General features: G+C 44.3%; 1 protein-coding gene across 1 annotated transcript; it reads left to right on the forward strand.

Moving 5' to 3' along the window:
- Positions 1–249: 249 nt before the first annotated feature.
- Positions 250–17,403, forward strand: LOC112465176. The gene is made up of 2 exons (XM_025032605.1): positions 250–531; positions 8,989–17,403. Exon 2 carries the CDS (start codon positions 9,037–9,039, stop codon positions 12,559–12,561), a length of 3,525 nt encoding a protein of 1,174 aa, XP_024888373.1. The 5' UTR covers positions 250–531; positions 8,989–9,036; the 3' UTR covers positions 12,562–17,403.

Below are 17,403 nucleotides of genomic sequence, written 5' to 3' on the forward strand. Positions count from 1 at the left end.
GCAACTCCGTGAGGGAAGGACGTTGAATCGTGGAACGCGCGGGGACGGGGACGCGGCGGCCGCGGCGGGCTGGAGGGTTGAATCAGCGCGGGGGTGTATGGGGGAATTAGTGGATGGTCGCGGACAATGTGGGGGATACTTTCTCATATCAAGTATGGCCGCCATCGTGGCACGATGGTCAAAACAATAGTAAGTAGCCGAGGCCGCGGGCGATTCCTCTTCTAAACCCCGTATATCGTCGCGCGCCACCATGATATATCTATCTTCTTCTTTTTTCCGTTTCGCTCCTTAATTATCGCCACCTCGCCACCTCGTCGGTACAGCGCGCGATCTGCCATTATTCCACCCTCCTCCTCCTCACAGCTTTCCAGTGCGCGGTGAACAAAGTGGTGTTATCGTCGCGTTATCGCCGGCACGCACGTCCAGCCGCCACCTCGCCGGTGCTTAACAAATGGATAATAATAAGGGGCCGTCGACGAGCCGCGATTTTCTGGGATGGTTTTACATCCACGCATCGCGCTGCTGATCACGGTGAGTGCAATCCTGCGTTCTGCCGATCGGGATTATAATTCGCGATCGGGTTCAGCTGTTCCACGATGCCACGTATGTATCGAGGAATCGAGATATCGGATATAGTTTCGCCGCTTTTAATTATTGTATATAAATATATAAATATCTGCCGAAAGCATTAAAGTCACAAAAATTATTCGATCCTTATCCTGACGATTATTCCGATAGATTGTTTCGATGAACTTTTGAAAACATCTGAATCTAAAAGATCTAAATCTCGTCGCGTATTGTGGATGGCAGATTTTATCTAGTCTTTCCCCCGGAAACATTCCCCGGACACTCAAACGATAGATTCTATCACACGTGCGCGGTAATCTTTACGAAATTTAAAAAGTTAAGTCGTTTATCACGTAGAATTACTATAATCGGAGAGTGTAATACGATAAAAGCAAGGTGACACGATAAACTCTCTTTTTATCCGGATTGTCGGAACGATCTTTGCACTCGGCTCGATCGGATCGACCGACAGACCGCGAGATCCAAATGGACTGCGTGTAATGTCCCCGTACTTCCGGATCCTCTCGTCAGAACAAGTCCCCCGAATCTACAGAATGCGCGAAACGATACTACACCGCTCCCCTTTCAGGGTGAACTAAGAGTACCGGCCGACCGAGTATTCTCGCCGCGACGTCTTTTGCATGCGAATACTCCACGTGGTTCATCCGGCGACACGCATTGCGCAGATCCGACCTCCCGCGATCCCCACCTTTATGCGAATCACACCTTTTACCATACCGTAACAGATTCGCGTGCGAGCTCCCGCCGAGTGCGTTGACTGCTATACTTAACACCTTGAAGTTTCCGACAAACTTTGTGATTTAAGACGTTCCGACGTACTTACCTTTGTGATTTTTTTACCTTACACGTATGACCCTAAAGATATTAACCGATGAAATTTGTTTTACAAAACCGCGAATTTATATTCACATCCATATTTATTGAATGTTCTAAATATAAAACGAAAATCCTATTCTTAATTCAAACGCTACTACATACTTTTGAATAATGCATGAAAGAATGTTCAGACAAAGAATGTGAGATATAAAATCATTAAAACTTGCAGAAAATTAATTTTAATATAGCGTGCCTTTAAATATCATCAATATTATATTTTGCTACTTAAGCTTAAGTACAAGTTATATCATATAATAAATATACATATACATAGTTTATATATTATACATAATTTTTTACAAAAAGAAGACAAAGATGTAAATACAATATATTTAAAAAATAACAAAAACAATGTATGTGTGTGTGTACTCTCTTAAAATACTAAATTTGTTAATCCAATATGAGAGATATTATTTATTCATTCGTACAAAAATCACAAAATTAGAAAACTTATTTAAAAAAAAAGGGCTATGTATTCTATTTAACAGTATTAAGACTCTCTCTCTCTCTCTCTCTCTCTCTCTCCTCCGTAATGGTTAACATTGACATTTCAGCGGCAGCCACGGCAAAGTCGATCCGCTTGAGACTCGAGAAAGAGACCGGCGACGAATCGGATGGACGTTTCAGGACGTCGAGGGGAGGTTGCGCGGGTAGATTTTCAGGGACTGGCGATGATATTTGTCTTGTTTACGGGAAGACTTATGCGCGTGTGCGGACCGCCGAAGTTCGCCGCTCGATCAATAGGCCTCTACTGAAATCACACGTAAACGGGACCCGCGTGTATCCCGCACACGCCCACGCGGTACGCACGTACACCCACCGCGTACACGGACACGCGTGCTTGCTCGAGCACCGGTCCAATCCACGCGAAAAGTTCGCGCGAGCTTTTCTTTCGACTTTTTGCGAAAGGAGCCACAAGGCTTTCATAATTCACTGTCCATACCCACTATTGATTCTGTTCTTTTTCTCTCTGTCTCTCTTGCTTTCTTTTTCTTGCTCTCTATCTGGATCCGTTTGATGTCCCTGGGCTTTTATTGCTTCACCTTAGGTTCGATTGATTTCCCGTCTCTCGCTTACTTTCGCCGACCTGCTTTTGCGCTTGTTTTAATCAGACTCTATATTATACAAGTGTCATCGGACAATTATTTGATGAATTGTGCGAGCCAATTATTTTCTTTAGAAATGGTACAAATCAAATTCTGGAAGATATATTGATTTGGAAGATAAAATAGATTATTATTTTTAGAATTATTTAATTAGAATTCTATTTAATAATGTCGTGAGTCAGAAAGTGACTGCTGACATTTGATTCTCGCAATTCAATCAGCAGCGAATACCGTAAAAGAAATGTGTCTATCAATATATAAGTTTATAGTCGTTAAATTTTATACGTAGTTAAAAAATGGAACGATCAATGCCAGGCTGATACACAGTTGTAGTAACATGTCTCGATTTAAAAGATTCTTTAGCCATTTTATTTCAATGCAACTCAGCAACGCGACCGACGCCGACGTGTCGTTTCTCGCCCGAACTGCGTCAAGCCATTTCGTACTTTATTAGAATTATTGAACCGCTGATGAATTTTATCGTCATCGGTCAGGCTGCAACGAGAGCTCCGCACGAAAATACCCTTGACGTGCGTTCATCCATTATTTCGCGGGGGTGCAACGTTGTTTGTCGTTGCACCCACGCGCTCGTGCATGCCACCCACACAAGTCAAAGAAAATCTGGCGAACGCGGTGTACGCGTAATAATAATACAGTAAGTCTTGTTCTATCTCATTGTCAGTGCGCTCTCTCTCACTCTCTCTTTTTGCGCCTCTGACGACGTGTTTTTCGCCGACATCCTTTCGCGAACGGCGAACTACCCCATCGAGTCGGATCACCGCCCCTCTCTATCATTCATCCAATTTCGGCGGTGAGTTTTCACAATGTCGGAGCTTTCTGCCCTCGCGCGAACATACGGGCGTATTTACGCGTATTTTTAGAAAATCTGTCAAAGGTTGCGTAGAGAAATACGCGGGTTCCGCGGAACCCTCGCTGTCTGCCCCGTTCACTACCTCTACCTATCTCTCACTCTGACGTGCGTCAGCGATTGCTTTACAACCCTCACATAATCCAATTTCCGTCACACACGCGCACATGCACCAACTGCGAATAATAGCCGCTGTTCTTTTCAGACAAACCGAAAGTAAAAACAACTCCGCGGGGCGATTGTTGTGTAGATCGTTGCCGTTACATTTTAAATACTTGAGAGTGTATCTCCTAAAGGAGATGAATTTTATAGTATAATTGCCAGAACTAATAAATAGTTAGTTTTATATATCAATATATATATGTATAAATAAGTACATTTATATATAATAAAATTATATTAAAAGAGAGAGAACATATAATAGAATGAACTGATAAAGGATGGCTATGAGAGTTAGACGCAGTTATCGGTGTGTAAAAGATCCAATTCACTGATTTATTCACAGTGTAGGGTAGACCGGGGCACGTTGTCACACATTTTTTTAAATATTTTTTGTATTTTTTACATTCAATATTTAAGAGTACTTTGATATGCCAAAATTTCGAGTGAACCCTCAGCTTCAATTGGACAGTATCGAATTTTGTGTGATTGTTACTCTACAGTTGTTACATAACAATAAATAACGACAAGTCGCTTGTGACAACGTGCACCGTGACCGGGGCACGTTGTCACATCAAATGTAATTGCATGCAAAATGTAATCCAAACTGTATACAACGTAAATATCAATATATTATAGTGCGCTGCAATGTAAAAAAGTAAAATCCTTCACAGAAACATTTATTTTATTTCAAAAAAGTACAAAAAGCACGAAGTTTTCGTCTTAATCTAAATAGGCAAGAATTCCACTCGAATGCGCAACTTATTGATAAACATTTTTTCTTTTATAATCATGTCGGTGATTAAACATAAAATATTTTTATTCGTTATCGTCATCCGAAGATTCGGAATAGATTCCCATCAAATTTGTGACAACGTGCCCCGAGGGCATTTTTTTACTTCAAACAGCCTCATGTCCGACACGTTTGAGATATTCGTAAGGTTAGGTACTGCACGCGGTAGGTAAAAGTACATACTTTAAGATAAAATAAAGGTCTATTCTGAAAAAACATAAGCTTCATGTCCAGTACGTTGAATATTAGACAATAAAATTTTACTTACGGTCGCAAAAAACTTTCAAGTTGATTTTACGTCAACACGGCTGGCGCAATCTCAAGACTGTAAACACACCAAAGATGAGCATACACTAACACGTTTTGGGAATGACGGGTGCTGCCCTTCGGTTATTAGTTTTTTAAATAAAGCCAAAGTGACAACGTGCCCCACGTGACAACGTGCCCCGGTCTACCCTATATAATCGAACGTTTCGGCTCGGGATTGAGCCATCTTCAGCGAAATATACAAAAATTAATTAGTGATTGCTCCCCTTCTCCATTCTTACTCAGTGAGTTTTAAAATTGGAAGATCCAAAAACGACATTGACTATCGAATTGATGTCTGTAAAATTGTTAACTGTAATTCAAGTCGTTTTAAATGATATTGTACAACTCACCCGATAGCCAGGAGAACGAAACCATTACAAAGTCATAAAGAGTTGTCATCCGAAAAGATACAATACATCAATACAATAAATCAGTGAATTAGATCTTTTACGCACCGATAACTGCGTCTGACTCTCATAGCCATCCTTTATCAGTTTATTTAATTTCGAGAGTCCAATATTCATTTGTTGATTATAATAGAATGCTTAATATATTTTTGGAACACAGTGAACTAGAAGATTTGTGTGAAAGTAATTTATACTGATATTAAAAATACAAAAACAGATTTTAACTGTATATAAAATTACAAGTTTAGGCAGTAAATGATGTTATTTCAAAAATTTTTATTAGAATTATATATATATGAGATAAGAAATATAATTATATAATTTTAATTTTTCACAAACATTTTACCTATGCTAGCTTCGGTTGTTAATAGGCCTAACAATTGCTCAAGTTATTATTAAAATCGTTCTCGAACAACCTGTCAAAACAGCTAAGAATGTATCGTCGGTTTATAACACGTCTCTCATCCGGCATCAATAAGCAATTTCTCTTACATACAAATTGTAAGATGATACACCGATAAAAATAGAACTGAAAAGAATACGCTTTTGCTTTCATATCTTTGTGTGTCATCGAAAAAACATTTCTGTTTCAATAAACGATTTAAAAAAATCGAAAGAATGCGATCAGCTTTATCTCTCTTCATCTATTATCACGATAAACTTTTTCTACAGATTTTTAATAATACTAAGATGTGATAAAACGCATGTTATATATAGTACCATGGTACTATATTATTAGCACAAATCTTTATCAAAACATAAAAAACTTTGTATTTATCTGATATACCGAACAGTATTGAAATTTTTCACCGATAAATCTTTTATTACAAAACGTCTTCACAAACTTCGTAATCTTTACTCGTTTAATTTAGCAAAGTTTAATATCTTCTGATAAAAGATAACTCATCTATTTTATGACGTCTAGACACGAAGTGTTATTCAATTAAATGTTAGATATTATAAAGTGTCGCGAGAAAAATTGCGCGTAGCTAAATTCTCAGAAAAATAAATTTCAATTTTCTATAAAAAAATGTACAGTATATAAAACCCTCGTATAATAATAGATACCCTATATATTTTAATAACTTTATAACCAGTACTAATACTAATTGATCAATTTAATTGGAATTTAATATTCAATTTAATAAATGTAATTATATTACATTTTCCAATTTTGTCATAAAACTACGTTTTAAGACACAATAACAATCAACGCGTGGTTCAAAAACATAAAGGTGGCACGTATAAAATTCGTAAACATTATTATTAAGCATAAGATTCCGCTCGAAAATATTAATATTTACTTATTTTGTTGCATACATATCACGATATAAATCTTGTTTAATATTCATCAATGTCGCACACAAAATGAAGACGGTGCAATGTTGAATTTTCCTTAAAATATTATTTCTACACGAACATGTTATTGTTGCCGCGCTCAGATAAATCCGGAAATCATCAACCCGCAGAATGCAGCAGAATGCGGGGATGACGGAGCGGGGTGGGGAGATTTGTATCGCGGTCTCCGAAGGTGGTAGGGACGTGGAAACGGCGTGACAGACCCTTCGTAGGACACCGTGCCTATACCTATAACAGTAACGTGGCAGAATCCAAAGCTGCCGAGGGCCGCGGAGATCAAGGCACGCGAATACCTTAGCTCTCGATTAAAACGTTTCAACACTGTCATTTGCATTTCCCTCCGATTCCCTCTCGTGCAATCGCGTCTTAACGTTATCTTGCCGTCAGTTCCGCCACCACGGACTTCGCATCTCTCCGCGGATTTCTTCGATCCGACAAAGATCGATATCGAATGAGGAAGTTTCGAGCGACGACCTCGATTTTCTCGTTCTCGCGAAAGGGAGGGCACGGCGACGACGCGAAAATGGAAATATCCCCGCCGGAGAGGGTGAGGCTGACCAACGACGTTCAAGGTCCACGCAGTTCACTCACCCTCGGTAACGCCACGTGCCAATAACGCGGCGATCTCAGCCAAAAGACGAGGCGATTGCTCTGTCGCGGACTGTGCTCTGTTTCGAGTTTTGCAAAGTGTCGCGAAGTTTTCGTAATCGCGAGAGATGCGTGACGAGGCTGCGCGTGACTCACGACGACGACGACGTGCGGTTCTCGTGGTGTCACGTTTCGATGCGGACGCGATCTCCACGGTTTATCGGTCATGAAACGAAGACGTTTGAAGCACGAGGACCTGTGTATCCCGCGGGTGAGGATTTTACAAAGTGTTGATTGCACTAATCTTCAACCTCCGTCTGTATACGTGGGTCTACGGCGTCCGAGCCAAAATGATATCGGCTTGTAACTGTAAAACTTGCAAGCCTGTCAGAAAATGTTAAACAATGTTTATCAAAATGATTATAAAATCGTCAACTACAACAAACCAAATGTTTCATAAATTTTTTCAAATTTTTTAAAGTACTTTAAGGTAGAGAAAAATAGCGTCAAATGTGACAGACTCACGTATACGCTCCGAGGGTGAAAAATAAACGTATATAGACGGGTTAACATTCCACGCAGCTTCGGGTGTTAAAAACGAAGATTATGCGAGCAATTCTCGCGCGAACATTCACAGATATTTAAGAACATTTCATCAATGAGTTTTAATTAATATAATTATTCTAATACATATTAATTTCTATTTTTAATATTTATTATAAGTATTAAATTTCTTAATACGTAATATTAATTAGTCCAAATCTTATCACTTCCAGACTGTAATAGTTAACTAAATAAAATTAAATCATCCTTACAACGAGCGAGTAAAATGCGAAGCGTTAGATCGCAAGAAATATAGTCGACAAACTTTTCCCACAATTTTCTTTCCCTTCGCGACACTGGATAACAGGGAACCTAAGTATAAAAATCATTGTGTTGAAATGTTTTCGAACTTGTGCACGCACAGCTCACGCGATCTTTCTCACGCGTGTATCACGCACGGCCGGACACACAATGGCAGAATATCGTTCAGGGTTCACTGACCGTGTATATCGTCCACTTACATTACATTCGCGATACAAGGCTGTCATCCTGAATTAGTAATTACGCCGCGCTTTCTGAAATGCATATTCGTACTATCTTCCGAATTCCCTGAATACGTAGGGTGGACGTATAATATGAGTCATGGGAGGGTGTCCACCCTGCTCTCCCTCCCCCCGCCTCGCCTGTCCGATATCCCGCGTCTCCCTTTTTCGAGACCGCATGTCCGTCGCGCGCGAGCGAGGGTGTCTCGTTCACCGTGTCTCGTTCGTCAAGTTTCGCGTGCGTCTTCCTGCAGCACGAAGTGCTCGTTAGCCGACCCCAACTTTCCCTTTTCCCTGCCCCTCAGATCGGTCGAGCGAAATCATTATGATCTGCCTCGAATTAATGTCGCCTTCGACGAGCATTCGCGATTTTCCGCGCTCGCGAGACAACATATTTGGAATTTATATTATATCGTGCCACGATGTTCTTGTATGACATTCTTGAAATTGGACACTAGCTATTCTATTAAAAGAGGTAATGATAGACATCTAAATAGATAGATATCTAAATCAAGGGCTATAATAGCAAACTTTTTTTACAAAAGCATTTTGGGCTTTACAAAGTTCAAGGGGATATTATAAAAATATAATAAAATTTTCGACAAATTTTTTATTAACAAACTTTAGAATATAATAACAATTATGCGAGTTACAGTTTGTCTATTCCTGCTATATAATTATGCATATCTAAATGCGAATTTATCAATCCAATTGTTGAGGAAAGTGCAAAATTAAATTACATGGAGAACTGTATTATGACTTTTTTTTCACGAAAACATTATCAAATGGCAGATCGTTTCTTTTTTTTTGTAATTTTTTAAACGCGAGACATTTGTCTGTTCCTTGCTAGACGGGCAACATCTGAGGAAGAGCAGCGGGGTGCGTGAGATCCATCAAGATGTCGTCGAGCGTGACATCGTTGCACGAGGCCACGGCGGCGACGGCGGAGGCAACGGAGCTGGACAGCGACGGTTCGAGCTGCGGCGAACGCGACGTCTGGAAGCGCGTTCGCGGCGATCCCGCCGACGCCGGGCCCAAGAAGCGTCGGAAGCAGACCACGCCGGTAAGAGTCTCGTCCGGCCTCGCGGGCGTGCACGAGGATGCGCGCGAGGACGAACGCAGGGACGAGGACGTCGAAGGTAAGCCGTCGTCGCGATCGCCGTTGCTGAGCAACGATCACCACCACCAACAACACCACCACCACCATCACCACCACCACCACCATCACCACTCGCCGTCGTCGAAAGACGAGAATCTGAACAACGAGTTTCGCTGCCAGCACTGCGGCCGGCTCTTCGACAGCGACGAGACGCTCAATGTCCACGTGGACGGCGAGCACGGTGGCGGCGCGAGTCAGGTGACGCCGGCTGTCGCCATCAAGGTAGAGCCGGCGCAGCAGCTGGACCCGACTAACGAGGGTCCCGTTAGTCTCTTAAGCGTTAAGAACTTCGCGACCACGTGGCTGGCGCCCGGCAGCCAGCAGCACGTGCAGTCGCAGACGCAGATGCAGTCGCAGAGCGACGAATCGTGGTCGGGCGGCCCGGTAAATCAGATCGTCACGATGACCAATCACTTACAGGCGCTCTCGAGTTTCCCGGGTGCCCTCGCGCAGTATCTACCCCTGCCAAGTTTTCCCTTGACCGATCCTCAGCTCCCCAGATCCTCCCTCGGTCCTGTGCCGGTCAAGATTTTCAATCCGGACGCGTATTGCGACATGTGCAACAAGGAGTTTTGCAACAAGTACTTCCTGAAGACGCACAAGGCCAACAAGCATGGGATCTACGTCGACTCGCCGACGCCAACCGTGGCTCTAGATTCCGCCAATGTCGTCGTTGCCAGCGGCGTGTTCGGCGCCGCGAACTTCCCCGCGGGTAATGCGAGTGTGAAACTGGAGCCGCCGGCGACTCCGCCGCAGAAGCGTTTCCGCAACGAGGATCCCGCGAGAAAGCACAAGCTGAAAACGCACAATGAGTCGCCGACAGATCAGCAGACGGACAACCAGCAGATCTCTGTGTCGCAGAACGAGGAGGACCAAGTGACGCCGCGCGACAGTCCCGGCGGCATGGAAGCGCTTATGAAGCAGGAATATGGCGTTGAACAGGAAGATGCGACCTTCATGCCGGCCCCGAGACACCTCTCGCCCCAGTCCATCCAGCAAGCACGCGATTCCGGTTTCAGCGTCGATCTTCTGCGTCATCTGGGCGTCATAAATCCGGAAGCGTTCTGCGAGATCTGCTGCAAGGAGTACTGCAACAAGTATTTTCTGCGCACGCATAAAATGAAACGGCACGGCATCGTCGTGCAGGACAACGAGAAATCGCCCGGCAATCCCGGCACGGCCGTCGCCACTTGGCACCAGGTGCAGACCAGTCCGCTGAACTTGATCGTGTCGGAAGCTGCCGCGACGGGTGCGGAGTCCAACGACCGCAGCGTCGAGGAGCACGAGTGCAAACCTTGCGACATTCGTTTCCAGACGATCGGTCTGTATCAGGCGCACTGCAGGAAGATGCACGAGACCGAGGAACGCGGTTCGCCGAAGCAGGAATACGATCTGGACGGCTCCGATCAGCGTACCGAATCGATCTCGGAGGATCTTCAGAAGCTGCAGACTATGATCATGCAGCTGAACGGTCTGGATTCCGGTAAGGGATTATCCTGCGCCGTGTGCGGCAGGGAATGTGACTCGAGGTCGGCTCTGCGCGTTCACATGGCGACCGAACACGGTGTCACCGGTGACGAAGCCTCGTCGCCGCCGCAGAAGTCGCCCACGGTAATTTCAACTATTTTCTGCACTCTCTGCGAGAAGGATTATCCTAGCCAAGACGCACTGAGGAGACACATTAGCGAGGAACATCAACCTATTGTGTCCAGCGCTATCACTCTGCCGACACTGCCGCCAACGGTAATCGCCTCTTCCGCCAGTTCGACGCCGACCAGTCAGACTCCGAGCGGCCAAACGACGATAATGACGACGACGACGACGACGACGACGACGACGATGACGACGACGGAGAGGAAGGTGACGTCGCTCACCCCCACGTCGAGTTACTGTGAGATCTGCAACAAGGAGCTGTGTAACAAATATTTCATGAAGACGCACATGCAACGGATGCACGGCATCGAGATCGAGAATGGCGCGCAGATCGGCGGCGTCATCTGCAACATCTGCAACAAGGAGCTGTGCAGCAAGTACTTCCTGCGGGTTCACAAGCACAATACTCACGGGATCGTCGACGAGAACACGTCGTCGGGATCGACGTCGAACAAGCAGGAGACCTTTGACGCTCCCAGCGCCGAAGATCCGACACTGAAACCGGAGCAACTGAGCGATCTCAGTCACAGATACTTCACCCACTTCACCGAGGTATGTCCGATCTGCAGTCGAAGGTTCCGCAGCATCAAGTGGCTGAAGGCTCACTTGATGAGCGACCACGGAAAAGCAGGGGTCGACAAATGGCACGAATTGGAGCAGCAGTATCAAGCGACGTCCAGAACCAGCGGTAGAAGCGTCGCTTCAGCGAAGAACACGCAGCCAACGTCGAATCTGAAGATTCCCAATGGTTTCGAGGTCGCCCAACAGGCCAAGCCTGTCGATTACACGAGTCTGGGAAATCAGATGCTGTCGAATCTCCTCGGCTCCTCGTCCGAGGAACCTCAACTGAAGAACTATCGCTGCGGCTACTGTAACTTTACGACCCCCGTGCTACCCTTTCTCTTTCTTCACGAGCGGTCCCACGTGAGCTCTCAGGAAAATCTCGAGGGGGATCGTGCGCTGCAATGCCCGATCTGCTCGCACGACTTCCATCAGCCGGAGCTGCTTCATCAGCATCTGCTCGCCAAGCATCAGTTCCCCTCTCTGTTGTCGCAATTCCAGCATCCTCTAGTGAATAATTTCAGATCGGACATCGACGTCAAAACAAGCGACGTCAAGGACAGAGCTGATCAGGATTCGAAAAACGACCGCGTGGGATGCAGTCCGCAAACCGATCGGAGCGTGTCCGAGCCCGCGAGAAATGCGTCTTGCCCGCGGCAGGACGAAACCGCGGTGCAGGTGACGCCTCAGGGTGTGTACAAGTGCGCCCAGTGCGGCTACGCGACGACGAATCTGAATCGCATTAAGAAACACGTGCGGAAGGATCACAAGGCGATAGGCGATCCGACGGAGAGCGTGATCGCCGAGCTCAGCAAGACCCTGAAGGACGTGGCGAACAAGCAGAAGATGCCGGCCTGTTACGCGATGCCGCAGGACACGAACCCCGACAAGACCATCATGCAGCCGTTCCTGATCGAGGAGCAGGATCTGATGCAGGTGGGCGCCGAGTCGAGCTCGGCGAAGAGATTCGCGCCGGCTCTAGTCTACTTGCCGGTCAAGTCCAGAATCGGCAACGCTCTGACCGCCTCCTTCACTCTCACCCCCGCCTGAATTTAGATCGCGATCGCCTTACATCGCACGTCTTAAAAGAGTACGGGCGGCAGCATCTGCATCTGCGACCTGAGCACGTGGTATCGGTTCCTATTTATCGTGTAAGACGGCAAGTTTTATTTTACACTATAATAACTTTGACGTTCCATTAATTTTTACATATCTTTAGCGACTATTGCAGGCTTTCCTATATTATCCGATTAGTGAATCCCTCTGATTCCATGCTGCGAATTTATGGAGAACGAACCTAAAAATAGACGATACCCAGACGAGATTATTCTTCTCCTTCGAAGCTAATTTTGCATCGTGCAAAAAATAATTCTGAAGCCATTCAACGTCTGAGAAGATGGTCACTATAAATAGGAAAAAGTTTTTGAATTATCTTCTTAGACATTAATCAGTTCAAAATCCATCTTTCACTGTGCAATGTTATCTTTGTAAGAAGATAATCCCGTCTGACGGTATTTCGTTCCAAAACGCGCCGTTGCGACGCGAGATTGCTCGTTTTTTTTTTTCGCAACACGTCAACTCGAAATACAGGGAGATCGTCCTGAAGCAACAAGGAGTAGGACACATTTACACGTATTTTATTTCGAAATGGTTCTCGAGGGCGACGAATTTAGCAGACCGAAACGATCTCTTTTCGGAAAGGAAAAACCTTCCAGAAAAATAACGAGACGAGATTGTTATTATTGTTCTAAGTATAGGGAACATACTCGTTATATAATTCTTGTAAATATTTAAGTGTAACTAATTAAAACACGAACGGGTGATTGACAAAGTTCCTATTTTAAACGCGACAGGCTCCTCGACATCGGGAGGCCTACATTCTCTTCGCTCCGCATTTCATTTCGTCCGTTTTCTCTTGCTTTAGCATATCGGTTTTGCTTCTGCTCAAGTGAACTAAAAAAAGAAAAAAGAAATTCGCGCGGAAGATCGAGCGCGATCGATCGATTGGCATTAAAACCATTCATCGTCTTTTATCAACTTTCCTTTTCGCGACTGTTCTAGTCAATATTTTATATATAAATATATATATTTAATTACGTGAGTAAGAAGAGAGTTTTCTCAGAGATAGGGAAGATTTAGAGAGGTATTTATCATACACACGTAGAATACGCTAGACTCCGAGAAAGCATCGGACGGCGCTAATTAGGCGCGACCGCTAATTACGGGTCGCGACGCGTACAGCCGCGTGGGCGAGAGCGCGATACAATGGTAACGGAGGTATTGGGGTATCAAATGTGCAGAGAGAATCGCCAACCAACTCAGGGGTGGACACAGTATAACCCGCAACAAAGAGTACAATCGTATACACAGCCAACGCATTACATAGACTTTAAATAACTTTTAACTTATAATGACGAGATGTAGCGCGCGTCTCTCGTAAATGTTCCGCGGAATATATCAATATAACGATCGGCCCCCCGTCCGACCCCGCCTTGGGCGAGGGGGTCGTGAAACGACCAAGCTCGATCCACTCGAATATTCGACGAACGGCCCCCGATTTATATATGTATGAGCTACATACGAGAGCTATGTAGCGCACTCGGATTATTTTAACTAAAAGTTGCCTAGTCTAGTCGGTAAACGCCACGGACGGTCGAGTCCGAGATTAAAAGTTCCTCCTTGAAAGCTGTTTCGAACCTCGTGCCTTTGCAGCTTGAGAAACCGCGTTACCCGCCAACTTCCTCGTTGTCACGCAGGTCTCGATAAGATATATCCGAATGTGACGGGCCAATCTGTTACGATTATAATAAATGTGGTTTCTGTCAGGTGTACTCTCTCTCTCTCTCTCTCTCTCTCTTTCTCTCTCTCGATCGTGTCGTAACCGATCTCCTCCCCTCGTAACAACGCGATTGCGAGACTTTTCCTTGAAAATAAGTTGCGGATAACTGCGGAATTGTTTCACGGAAATGTCCCATAAATACTTATCTCGAAATCCATTAGGAATACAAGCGGTTTATGACGCGCAATATACATTTTAATGATTTCCGCAAAAACGATTTTAGATTATCGTCTGTTTCTAAAAATAGCCGAAGAGAATAGAAACGATTGGAATATTCAAATGTTCACGTAGAGACTATTATTGTTTCTGCGATCGTGTGTGTGGAAAATCCGTAAAGATCCTCATTAGGTTGGTGTCGCGAAAAAGTTTCGGCGATTTCTTCGTCAGCGCTCGAATACAATTGAAATGCTCGAAAGGGCAGCTGTTGCCCGCAATGACCACGTTCTCGATTGCTGGGCGTGCAGCCGTTCTGACCTGCCTAGCTTCCCAAACACGTTTTCTCGCAGCACACCGGTGTGCCTATCCCTCCACGATGAACAAACATGCACGATGCATTTCCGCCTACACGACGTCGCCCTTGCTCTATCGTAAAATAATAACTCTGCTTATTCAGCGCAATCATACTCTCTTTACTTACCGAGCAATATTTGGAGTGCAAATATTATTTCACCAAAAAATTATTTTAAAAATTTTAGCAGATTTTATCTTCTAATTAGATAATTAAAAAATCTCTTAAAACAAAAATAACATTAATATCATAGAGCAAAACGTAATGATGGAAAGGACAAAGCTTGTGAACAAGCTCAGGTTTAGATTAATTTACATATATCTTCGAAAACAACTGTATTTAGATGTTTTTAAAAATTGTACAGATACGAAGCTTTAATTTAAGTTTAATCAATAAATAATCGTGATAATTTGCAATTGCGTGCCGAAATTTTCAAAATTTAGTTTAAAGAGCAATATGGCGAGAAAATAAATTACGCTCCATAAAAGTGCTGTCGAGAGTGACGCGCTAGAGACGATAAATAACGCGATCGGCTAGACATATATCGGTTCCCGGTGAAATGCAACATTCGGTGCCCGTCGCGTTCCGGTAATGCGAATTCGCCGGACGGATGTCAGATACGGCAATGATTTATTCCGGGACAATTTCCATGGCACGAGCCATGGTTTTTGTCTCAGGGGCCATAAAAGTTTTTCCCCGCGCGCTCGCGCAGCTGAAATTCGAGAACCGCGTCATTTAACGGGGCATGGCACACACCGATGCCGGCCGTTGCCGAAAATTCATCTGAATTAGTATGCGCGCACGCGTGCATTAATATGACTTAGGGGAGGAGAGAGGAGAGATCGGCCATTACGCAGATCCATCGAGGGAGTAGAAATGAGAGAGAGAGAGAGAAAAAGAAAGATGGAAAAGGAAGAAATGGAAACGGTCGCTGGACAGAGGGAGAAGGAGCGATTTTCGATGGGGAAAAACGAATTTTTAGCTGGCATTGTCGTGCCGGCGAGATGGGCCCGGACAAACGGGCCTCCACCATCTGGCCTCCCCCTCTGGCGAGAAGGTCAGAGAGAGGAGGAAGGAGGTCGCGACCTTGGCGGGGATTTTTCCGAAAAAGTTCGAGAACGAAACTACCCGGGATGGAAAGAGGGGGAGGGGGACACGGTATCCCATCCCCCCTACTCCCGCTTTACCCTCGACTTCGCCTATTTTTCCTGCCCCACGTGCGCGACGCGCGCGGTGACACGCGAAACGCGCACGTCCATGCAAAACGGCTCTACCTCGACCCCGCTCTTAATTGTGTCCCATGCAGATACGCGTATTGTGCACTTAATGGCCCGTGCGCGACGCGTTACCATCGCGCCGGGGATGTCGATTTAATTATTATCGCGAGGAGAGAAGAGGGCACGCGCGCCGAGGGGTGGATGACAAAAATCCGGGCGACGTCGGGGAAGCCGTGGTTTTTTCGCGCTCGTCGCTGCAACAATTTCCGGATAACAGCAAGCGATCGTATACGAATTAAATTCTTTGGTGTTTCGGTGCAAGAGGCACAACGGTTACCAGATGAAAAATATGAGAAAAGATATTTATAACAGATCGAGATATTATTGAATGTCAAAGCAATCTACGGCGACGATGACGATTATTAGACAAATATTATACTTTCATCAATACTGTTTACAATAAATTTGATATTTTTAATTTAAAAAAAAATTACCACGCGCCATTAAATTCTCTCGAATGAAAATGTGTCTGCCCCTTCTCCCTCTTTATCGAGCACCAAAGATTTATTCAAAACTATTATTCTTTGTTACGGGAAAGTGAAAAATAGCATCATTTGCATCGATATTGGTGTCCAATTAAATATTTTGTTTTCTACCTACAGTATATTTATATATAATTTGGCGGAGTTACAGACGATCGCTAATTGTAATCAGTTAATCACGAATGTCGACGTATGTCGAAGCCGCGGAGCAAGAAGAGATTATAACGAAGTTCCGAGAGAATCTCAACGGCTCGCATGCCCAAAATCAGCATTGCCTTCGTAACGTAATTGAGCGCAAAATCAAAATTTACCCATAAACCAAACAAAAATATGCAAAGTATATATTATATATATATTGTTCATTGATATATATATTATTAATTATATTAAGAAGGTCGTAAGCTAAGTGCATTTCATATGTGAACGATGCGAACGTGAATTACGTATACCTATGTGTACACCGTGTAATCCGTGTATAATAACAACGGGAGCGTACGGAAAGTACCGCATTCGACAAGTGCATACGGTATAGAGTGTATATTTCGTGAAATTAGGGGAATTAATTAGCATGTCTAGTCATTTTGGAAGCGATTTACAAATTCCTATACCTGATCTAGTCACACGATGTAATCAAAGCGACGTATTTCGATTACCAGCGCAATCGATTTTGTCGTTAGACCAATCGCATATATTTTTTTTTTATGTAAGACTGCGTGAAACGACGAGAGACACATTATTTTTGTTATTTTATATTTTTTTACGTACACGCCTGAGTTCCTGCAATTA

The sequence above is a fragment of the Temnothorax curvispinosus genome, unplaced genomic scaffold (genome assembly GCF_003070985.1).
Source record: "Temnothorax curvispinosus isolate PA1 unplaced genomic scaffold, ASM307098v1 QBEX01014974.1, whole genome shotgun sequence".
Classification (NCBI taxonomy): domain Eukaryota; kingdom Metazoa; phylum Arthropoda; class Insecta; order Hymenoptera; family Formicidae; genus Temnothorax; species Temnothorax curvispinosus.